This window comes from Orycteropus afer, unplaced genomic scaffold, assembly GCF_000298275.1.
Source record: "Orycteropus afer afer isolate SDZICR_OR568_19922 unplaced genomic scaffold, OryAfe1.0 scaffold00064, whole genome shotgun sequence".
NCBI lineage: Eukaryota > Metazoa > Chordata > Mammalia > Tubulidentata > Orycteropodidae > Orycteropus > Orycteropus afer.
Genome location: NW_006921651.1, coordinates 7,354,757 through 7,365,861, shown reverse-complemented (window position 1 = coordinate 7,365,861; position 11,105 = coordinate 7,354,757). Strand labels below are relative to the sequence as shown.

At 41.5% G+C, this 11,105-nt stretch overlaps 1 protein-coding gene across 1 annotated transcript in view; it reads left to right on the top strand.

Annotated features, from left to right (window-relative positions):
• The first annotated feature begins 636 nt into the window (after nucleotides 1-636).
• The window catches only part of ENTPD7 (ectonucleoside triphosphate diphosphohydrolase 7), a 66,632-nt gene continuing 56,163 nt past the window's right edge, over nucleotides 637-11,105 (top strand). The window contains exon 1 of the mRNA XM_042780818.1: nucleotides 637-711. Coding sequence (XP_042636752.1) covers nucleotides 637-711 — 75 coding nt within the window. The remainder of the gene's footprint in view (nucleotides 712-11,105) is intronic.

Below are 11,105 nucleotides of genomic sequence, written 5' to 3'. Positions count from 1 at the left end.
CTAAACCACTCTAGCTACTTTAACCGCGGCCATTGGCTCGCACCACGTCGGTATACGATTGGCTGCAGAAAGCAAGCTAGCCACCCGAGGGAGAAAGAAGCCGGGTTTGGGCACCTTATTGGCGCTTGTGGAGCTGCAGGCGCTGCAGGCGGGATAGTTTGTGGGGCGGTGCCAGGCCTTCAAGGTCAAACCATCGACGGGTGCTGTTAGGACCCGTGCTTGTGTGGCCACCCCTAATCCCAAGACGGCTGCTCGCAGTCTGGCTGCCCGGCGAGAGCGCTGTTCCCGCGGGATCTCATGGCTGATGTCAGGCGGAGCCAGTTTGGGATGAGCATCCCTTGGGGTGGCCCGCGTGCCAGTCCGGGCAGCAGTTACCACAGGCGGGCCAAGGCCGTCTCACCACCAGGGAGGTCTGCTGCAGCCTGTTACACATTCTGGTGGTGCTTAGAGTATTGGCCCCTCAGGCCGCTCGCGGACTCCTTGCGTGCTCCTCCGACCCCGGCGCCCGGCACTGGGCCTTGCACCCAAAGGCGCTGAGTAAACCCCGCAGTTGAATGAATGAGTTCTCCCAGTCCCCGGCTGTCTCTGGGCCCTGTGCCAGGCGGAGAGCTGGAGGCGGCGAAGGGAAATGTCGAAATGGGGCGGGACGATTCAGAGATGACGACAGGTGGAGAAGCCTGGCTGGAGGCAGCATCCCAAACAGCAGGGAAAGTATGGCAGCTGGTGAAAAGCGAACATACGACTTGTCCTGGATCTGAAACGTCAGCATCTTATCTCTGAGCTGACTCACTGACAATCCTCCACTGACTGGTGATGATTGCTTTTTGTGATAAGACCGCTCTTCTCCCGGTCGGTCGACTGAAGTCTGATAAGGGCGCTAACTCGTGGAAGAACAATGCCAGCAATTATTAGTGTCAGGACCAGGACCACCTCCTGGAAGGTGACGTTACACTGGGGCCGCGCGCTGCACAGAGACGCCCCCAGCAACGCTCAATCCGCAGCTTCGGGTGAGGAATACAAGCTTCTTTAGTCTTTCACTGGAGCATGTTTACGCAAGCCTCCCGTTTCCAGCTCTGCTGTTAACCACCTATTTTACCGACATGATGATGCAATTCTGAACTTTCCCATCTGTTTGTATCTTTTCCTTAATAACAAAGAAAATAGAAAAAAGTAAAAGCAACAAAGAATCAGAGACAGGCTAAGCTTTAGAGAGAAAAAGGGAACCTCTTTCTCACCTATTCTCTTCCTTTTCAGCCGTGCTTCTTAACCTCTGGGTCTTGACCTTTTGGAAAAATAAGGAAGCTACAAACCCTCTTCTCCTTCACCCTCTTGCACACCCAAAATTTTGCATATGATTTCTGAGTTGGCTGAGCCCCTAAAGGTAAGCTCAGGTCAAGAACCTCCCTCAACAGCATGTGTTCAGTCTGCCCTCTCCTCTAGCTCATTTCCTTGAAGAAATGATTAAGTCCTCCAGAATGAAATGCATCCAACCCTGCTAGAGTACGTTGCCCCTTACTGCCAGTAGACTCCAGTAATGACCTACGCCTACTGGGTCCTTTCCCTCCTCAGCCCTCACACTTTTTCCCTTCTTTATTCAGTGATCACAAATGACCTTTCCAAATCCATTTCTTTTCTTATTCACTTAAAAACAAAAAAAAAGATTTTTTTTTTTTTGTTTTTAACCCTTGCGCCTGTAGACCCATCCCTCATTGAAACTTTGTCCTAGGTTCAGGAAACACTCTATTCCACCTTTTAGGCTTTGCAATCTCATACATTTCTGTAACCACTGACGTTTGATGCTTTTCCTAGTTTTTCTTTATTTCCTTGAAGAACTTTGCCATTCCAAATTTTTCTTCCTTGGAGCCTCATTTGTATTTCCCACATTGCATGCTTTCTAACAGAAATTTTCATTCATTCCATTGCATTCAGTAAATATTTCTTTAGTACCAAGTCTGTGCCTGACTGGGGGATACAGGACAGACAGAGCCCATGCTTTCATGGAACCTGCATTTTAATGGGGGTTGGGCAGTAAGAGGGAGCTTTGGTGGTGCTGTGGTTAAAGCATTGGGCTACTGACCAAAAGGCTGACAGTTTGAACCCATCAGCTGCGCTGTGTGAGGAAGATGAGGCAGGCTGCTTCTGTACAGATTTACAGTCTTGGGAACCCTTTGAGGGCAGTTCTGCTCTGTCCTATAGGGTTGCTGTGAGTTGGAATCGACTCAACGGCAGCGGGTTTGGTTTTTGGTTTGGGACGTAAGAGAAATAAGGAAAATATCAGATAGCTGTAGGTGCTGTGCTGATGATTGAAATAGGACAGTGGCTGGTTACATTGGTTTGCTCAGGGAAGACCTCTGAGGAGATGACAGGAGCCAGTCATGACAGATCCAGAGAAAAGTATTCCAGCAGAGGAAACACTAAGTACAACAACCCTGAGATGGGACAAAAGTCTGTGTATTAAAGAACAGAAAGATAGTCAGTGTGGCTGGAATATGGTGAGTGTGTGTGTGGGTGTGGGGGGTGATGCAAGATGAGATAAGAGAGACACAGGGGGTTAAATATTCACCTAATTTCTAACTCAGCATGTCCATTCCAAACTCATCCTTTCCACTCTCTACCCGAACCAATTCCTTCAATATTTTCCTTTTCTGCAGAAGTCTTCAGTGTTTGCTCAGTCAACCAGACTCTAAAGCCAAGAATCTTCCTTAACTACCCTCTCCTCGAATCTCAGTATATGTCAGTTATTATTCTGAAGTGTTTTTGTGTTCATTCTTTCCCTTTCCATCAGTATTTTTAGAAGTTGATCACTTTACATCTGTATTATTGTAATAATCCCTGAGAGGCCTCCCTTTCTCCAGTGTCCCTTGGCTTCACCAATATTTTGATTCCCTCCTTCCAGGAATATGTAGTCTTCTTCTTCCTACTTCTTTGAAATTAAATTAGGCATGGCCATGGAACTTGATTTGACCAGCGAAATTTGAGAGAAGCATGAGAGACTCACATGTTCCTTCCCCTGGCACAGTGACTCAGCCTCTGGCCATAGGTGAAGATGGTAGGAAGCAGAGTTCCCTACTTGCCTCCCCTTTTCTCCCAAATGGACTTGCAGCATGAATAAGAAATATACCTTTGTTGTTTCAAGACATGGAGATTTTAGGTTTATTTCATACCACAGCAAAATCTACCCCAGTGTTGATCAAACTTGAATGGATGAATCAATCACCTGAATAACTTTAAAATGAAGATTCTAATTCTGTAACTCTGCATTTCTGACAAGCTTCCAGGTGATGCTGATGCTGCTCTATCTTAAACCACTCTTTGAGTAGCAACACCCTAAACCATACCAACTGTCTGATACATCGCCATCGAAACACACACACACACACAATTCTACATCTCCCTAGCACCGAAATCTTCCTTAAAAACAAACAAATTAACAAGCATCATTCTTGTCAATACTCTTTAAATTCCCAGTAGAATTTCCTACACCTACAACTCTTTAGTCAAGCTCCGTAGTCTTACTCTCTTGTGTTCCCAGGATCATTATTTTCCTCATTCTCACTTCACTTCTTGTCATGTTCTTCTCTACATCTTTCTTCATGTTTGTGGTGGAGACTACTAGTTGTCTAAATATCCTCTCTTTTCTTTGGGTAATTGAAACCCAAAGATTTACCTTGGGCAGATGACTTCTCAGTTAAAGTCCGTATTTTCTTCAGCTTTCCTTGAAGCTAGTTTTAGCTGCATGACTAACTTCTAGCTACTGGGATGTGAGTTGAACTGATATGTGAAACATCTCATTGTTTCTTTAAAAGGAAAGGGTATGTCCTCTTCTTTTCCGTTTTCTCTCTTCTCATCAGCTACAATACATACGTAGAAGATGTCAACCATTTTTGGCCACGAAGACAAGGGGTATCCCTTAGCAGGTAGCAGAGCAAAAAAGATAGAAGAAATCTACATCTTTAATATCACACATCTGCTTTATCAACTTTGGACTACCAGTGCTTAAGCTGGTCCATGAGAGAGCTTGTGTAAGCTTTGGCTGTTAATCTGAATCTTTGTTATAGCAGCTGAATTTGTATTCCAGCCAACACATGCTGTTCCTTAGAATGCCTTTCTCCCTTTTTTTGTATCAAAATTCTCATTCTTGAAGGTCCAGTACAGGTCCCACTACTCCCTCCAGCTTCTGTTAACCATCTTTCCTTGAACTACCATCATCTGTTACTGACCTGAGGTATGAGTGTAGTAGCCATACATGAAAATAAGGGTGGTTTCTATACAGTCACTTAAAAAGAAACTGATCCCCAAATTGTGAAGAATAGACCGTAAGTGCTATTGGAATTCAAAGACAGAGGCAATCAATCAAGACTGAAGGGATGAGGAGATGTTATATAATTTCAGTAGCTTTCAAACTGGAAAATATGTACAAGAAGACTTTCCAAGGAATACGTGGGAAATAATGGCTTTCAAGGGAATCAGTATCTGTTCTTCATCTGCATCTATTCTCTCCTAAAGCTCATCTTCCTGAAAAAGAAGTTGAGACAGTCCTCGTTTCCCACCTTCCCTTTCTTAATCTCTCCAACCACCTTACAAAAGAAAGGTATACCCTCACCCATCCTTCATCCATTGCCCTGGTGCACAAAAACTACTAGATGTCAAACGGTCCTGATGTTAGCAAGATACAGCTGTAGACGTCTTACCTTTCCTGACTTACACATGTTTCTGTTAAGGGTAAAACATGACTTTGCTGATGTTAGTTACTGTTGAGTCACTCCAACTCATGCTGGCCTTCTATATAACAGAAGGAAACACTGCCTGTGCCGTTTCCATGATCTTTTATATGGTTGTGTCCATTCTTGTGGAGCCATTGTGTCAATCCATCTCATTGAGAGTTTTCTTTTCCACTGACCCTCTGCCAAACATGATGTCCTTTTCTACTGATAGGTCTTTCTTGATGACATATCCAAAGTAAGCAAGCTGAGGTTTTACTATCCTCACTTCTAAGGGGCATTCTCGTTGTATTTCCTCTCAAATCGATTTGCTCATTCTTCTGGCAGTCCATGGTATACTCAATATTCTTTGCTAGCACCACACTTCTAATGCATCAGTTCTTCTGTCTTCCTTTTTCATTGTCCAGCTCTCACATGTTTATGAGGTGATGGAGCTCTGGTAGTGTAGTGCCTAAGGCATTTGACTGCTAACCAGAAGGCTGGCGGTTCAAACCCACTAGCCACTCCTCAGAAAAAAAGGTTGGGCAATCTACTTCCATAATGATACTGCCTCAAAAACCCAAGGAGGGGTCGCTATGAGTTGGATCTGACTTGACAGCAGTGAGGGTTTTTGAGTCTACCACACCTTAGTCATCAAAGTGGCATCTTTCTTCTTTTAAAACTTTAAAGAGATCTTTTGCAGTGGATTTTCCTAATGTAATACATCGTTTGATTTCTTGACTGGTGCTTCCATGGACATCGATCCAAGTAAAATGAAATAGTTGATAACCTTAATGCTTTATTTTCCATTATCATGATATTGTTTATCGGTCCATTGGTAAAGATTTTTGTTTCATTCATAATCCATACTAAAGACTGGATTCTTTGATCTTCATCAATAATTGCTTTAAGTCATCTTCATTATTTATTTATTTATTTATTTATTTATTTTTAGTCATCTTCATTTTAGCAAGCAAGGTTGTATCTTACGCATATTACATACACATTGTCAATGAGTCTTCCTCCAATCCTGATGCCACATTCTTCTACCTATAGTCCGCTTCACAGATTATTTGTCCAGCATACAGATGGAATAACTAAGATGAAAGGATAAAACACTGCCTTTGGAAATGGCTGTTTTGAGACTTAGGAGAATATTTTATATTCTTACATTTTATAGAGTGGAGCACTGGGTTTTTAATTTAACTACATTACCTATTCCAACCCCTGACTATTGTTAAAGAATGCATTGCTCCTGAGGGAATATTCCCATGAGAGTAAAGCAGAGAGAGTATAATTAAACATGAAAAATGTTGTTGTTGTTGTTGTTATGTGCCGTCGAGTCAGCCCTGACTCATAGCGACCCCTCCTTGGGTTTCCGAGGCAGTATCACTACGGAAGTAGGATTGCCCAACCTTCCTTCCGAGGAGTGGCTGGTGGGTTTGAACCGCCAGCCGTCTGGTTAGCAGGCAAGTGTCTTAGCCACTATGCTACCAGAGGTCCCAACATGAAAAATAGCAGTACCTTATTTCATTCGGGTGACATATTCATGGTAAGGTCTGTGTCTTACCTATTTATTTTGATACTAAGATATTCAAGATTTATAAAAATCCATGCTGGGAAGTAATCATGTGCTACAAAGCACAGGGTGCCCTGTGTGTAGTCAGAAATGAGAGAGCTGAGTGATGCTCCCATTCATCATGTCTCAACTCGAGTCTTAGTTTTATAATTCGCATTATTTCTAGGAGAAATGGGAAAATCTATGCTAACTTCTCACAGATCAACAATATGCCTTCAAGGAAAAGGGAAATAAATCAAAACTAAATTTGTGTTTTATATTTTCTTGACTATTTATTCAGACTTGTAGGAACATTCTCATTTGTAAAAACATTTCAATTTTCCTTTGTCAAAAGATTATTGTCTACCATCCAGCAGATGAGCTGAATAAAATGTTGTCTCATTACCCTTTCAAATGTCTATGCTTCTGTAAACTCCAAAGAGAAGCCCTAAATCAGTCACAGTACAACCTCTTGGCTGCTTCTCATCAACTTGAAAAAAAAAAAAAAAGAAATCTACTTGGGACAAGAGTTAAAGACCTGGGAAGTAACTGCTAATGGGCATGAGTTCTCTTTCTGGATAATGAAAATGTTTCAGAGTTAGCTGTGGTAATGTTGTTATGTGCTGTCGAGTCAGCCCTGAGTCATAGCGACCCCTCCTTGGGTTTCTGAGGCAGTATCACTAAGGAAGTAGATTGCCCCATCTTCCTTCTGAGGAGTGGCTGGTCGGTTTGAACCACCAGCCTTCTGGTTAGCAGTTAAGTGCCTTAGGCACTATGCTACCAGAACTCCGCTGTGGTAATGGTCGCACTGAACTTTTTTGGTATGTGAATTATATCTCAATAAAGTTGTTTTTTTTAAAAAAGTGATTTTCAAAAAGGACCAGGTTTGCTGGTCTGATAGGACCTGGTGGAACCCCTGAAACTATAACCCCTAGTTCCCCTTCAGGTCTGGAATTGAACCCACTTATGTGGCTTACAGCCAAACAAAAGACAGGCATATGAGCTGAACATTTACATTAAGTAGATACACTCCTTGGAGAGATCAATCATGGGAGAATAGAAGGGCTGTGTATGCACAGGGAGACAGCTCGGGGGGCAGGAGTGCCTGGGACAGAAGGACACAGGGAAGAAGTGGCTATGGGGAGGAAGTGGGAGGAGAGCTGCTGCATTGTGGGAGATCACAGTCAATGTCATGACACAGTGTATGTGAACTGCTGTATGAAAGATGAATTTGCTCTGTAAGCTTTCACACAAATCACAATAAAATTTTTTTTAAGTGATTTTATTGGGGTACATTGAGTAGTATCTTCTTTTGGAACTTCTGTTTCTCATCAGTATCCTTTAAACAGTAAACTATTTCCTTGTGCACATCTTATTTATTTATTTAGGTGAGAAGTAGTTATTGGAATCACAACCATCTTTTTTTAAAAGAAGTTTCTCCTAAATTATACTATTTCTAAGAGAAAAGAAAAAGCAAAACAAGGAAAGCGCTCAATTGTGGTCTAAATAAGAAGCAAACTAGTATCACCTCTGGTTCATAAACAAAAATCCAGAACAATTAGTTTCACTGGTTTGTACTCATCTGGTTGGAAATTTCAGTTCATTTTATAACCATACGCAAATGAAATGGAAACAGGTACATATCTATCATGTCCTTATTACCTTGATGGGAACATGTTGTAAATTCTACTGTGAATAATGCCAGAAAACAATTTTTATACCTTTTTATAAGCCCTGCATCTACTAGAAGGAGCCCTGCTGGAGCAGTGGTTAAAGAGTGGAGTTGCTACCAAAAAGATTAGTGGTTCAAACCACCAGCCACTTTGTGGAGAAAGATATGGAAGTCTGCTTTCACAAAGATTTACAGCCTTGGAAGCCCTATGGGGCAGTTCTACTCTGTCATATATGGTCACTATGAGTCGGAATCGACTCGACAATGTGTGCGTGTGTGTACATGCACCTAGACATCCAGTAACTTTTCTTCAATTTTCGCAAAGCAGATAAAACCAGTCTTAAAAGCAGAACATCTACTTATGTACCTGGTAAGACAAAGTGTTTCCAAATTAGAATTAATTTCTCCTGCTCAGATGTTGATATGCTTTTTTAATTCTGTCAAATGTATTATTTTAAAAGTACTGTTCAAATCTTGAAATGAAATTACTAACCTATATATAAAATTTTTACAATACAAATTTCTGCCAATCTGTAATGCCTTTTGAAGGTACTTTAAAATGACTTAGAAAATTTACATACATTTTTCTTCATAGTCAACAAGAAAACCCAAGACATGCACAACGCCCAATTTTATGAGGTTTTTACCTCAGTCTCATCTAACTTTAGCTCCAAACCAAAATGTCTGTAAGTGAACGAGTAACAAGAACAATTAATAGTTATCTGATAAGATTTCATAAAATCTTTTTGATGTTATTAGCAGAGATTGAAAAAGTGATTACTCCAATGAAAAACAAATCCTTTTGCAAATGAGATGGTTTCTAATTCTTCAGACAAATCTGAAAACATAACGAAATTTTAGCTGCTAGATTAGTAAAAAATAATTGATGTAGTTTTTAGCAAAACTTGGAAGATGATCTCCTATATGACCATGAGACCAGAAGAACTAGATGGTGCCCAGCTATCACTGTCAACCACTCAGAAAGGGATCAGTGCAGGAGATCCTGGATAGAGTGGGAGAACAATGTGGAACAAAACTCAAAATCATGAATAAAAAAAAGACCAGGTTTGCTGGTCTTAATAGAGGCTGGTGAGACCCCTGAGACTATGGCCCTTGGTTACCCTTCAGGTCTGGAATTGAACTCACTCCTGTGGCTTCCAGCCAAACACTAGACAGGCATGTAGGGTGATCATTTACATTGTTGTGTTGTTGTTATGTGCCGTCGAGTCGGACCCGACTCATAGCGACCCTTCCTTGGGTTTCCGAGGCAGTATCACTATGGAAGTAGGATTGCCCAGCCTTCCTTCTGAGGAGTTTGAACCGCCAGCCTTCTGGTTAGCAGTCAAGTGCTTTAGCCACTATGCTACCAGAGCTAGATACATTTCTTAGAACCATCGGGAGAAGAGAAGGACAGTATTTGCACAGGGAGCTAGCCCAGGGGGCAGGAATGCATAGGAAAGAAGAACACAGGGAAGAGGTAACTACAGGGAAGAAGTGGGAAAAGAGCTGTTAACTTGTGGGAAATTGCAGTCAATGTCATGAGACAAAATGTGTATGAACTGCTATATGGAAAATGAATTTGCTCTGTAAACTTTCACCCAAATCACAATAAAAATAATAATAATAAAAAAAAACCTGGAAGATGCTCAAAGGATTGAGTGACAAACATCTGGTAAAACTCTTTCCATTCATTTATTCATGGAAAAATGTTCCTTGGCACTTTTATCTATTAAAACAAAAAATAGGAATAGAATTGAAATGAAAATTGTCTCATTCTATTAAAAAATAATGCTCATCAAATGGTCCCTGGTATAATTAAAAACTGTTTTAAAAGCCCCATCCATCTATTAAGATATGCAGTCCAATTAAAATTTATTTTTTTTATGTGGGTATCTAGTCATCAAAATCTTATTTATAGTTGTGATTTTAAAGGTACTTTAAAATATCCCAGTTCATCATTACGTCTCTGATCTCCCTTACTTGATTAATTTCCCCAACATCTGCCTCAGGTCTCTTCCTACCTAGAGCTTAGATAATTATAATTTTGTATATGTTTATAAAAGTATTTCCTTAATGTCTATATTACAGAGTGATAGTAAGCGCAGGGAGGGCAGAGAGCATCATTTTTACTTTCTTTTTTCCCCCACCATTGTATCCCCAGAATAGCATAGTATTTGATACATTGTAAATACTCAATAAATAGGAGATTGAATAAATGAATAATGAATGAGACACTCAGGATCCTGGTCTGAGATGCCTTCTCTCCTTAGGTGGTAGCAGTGACTCATCCAAGGAGCTCTACTTCCTTGAAACCATTCTCACTCCCCACCCCAAAGCCTAACCCTCCTAAGTGCCTTGCAAGTGTAACCAGGGACACCAGCTAGCAGGGTGCTGGGAGTGATATTCGTCCCTTTCTTACCCTTGACATTAAGTCTGGAAGCTATCTTAACCCTACAGTGAGTTTAGGAGCCAGGACTGAAAATAGAGCCCCTGCCACTACTTTATAAGAGCTTATTAGAAGGTAGTGAAACTGCAAATCACTTTCTACATTTCTTCTTTCCTTTCCTTTCTTTTTTACCGGTATTTCCCAAATAACAAGCCTGGGGGCGCTTGTTAGGCATGCACATTTCTGGACCCTATTTTAGACCCATCCAATCATACCTCTGGGAGTGGAGCATGGAAATCTACGTTTCACAAGCCCTGGAACTTCCTCTAACTCAGGTGGTCCTTGGACCATACTTTGAAAAATACTGCTGTTAGCATCATGTTATCTCCAACCCTGGTCCTTGTTTGTTTCATTTTTATTGTGATTTGGGTGAGTGTTTACAGAGCAAATTCATTTCCATACAGCAGTTCATATACATTTTGTTTAATGACATTGAATGCAATTCCCCACAGGGTAACAGCTCTCCTCCCACTTCTTCCCACCTCTTCCCTGTGTCCTTTCCTATGCATTCCTGCCCCCTGAGCTATCTCCCTGTGCAAATACTGCCCTTCACTTCTCCCATGATTGATGGTTCTAAGGAGTCTATCTACCTGATGTAAATGTTCACCCCATATGCCTGTCTGTTGTTTGGCTGGAAGCCACAGGGGTGAGTTCAATTTCGGACCTGAAGGGTAACTAGGGGCCATAGTCTCAGGGGTCTCACCAGGCTCTATCAGACCAGCAAACCTG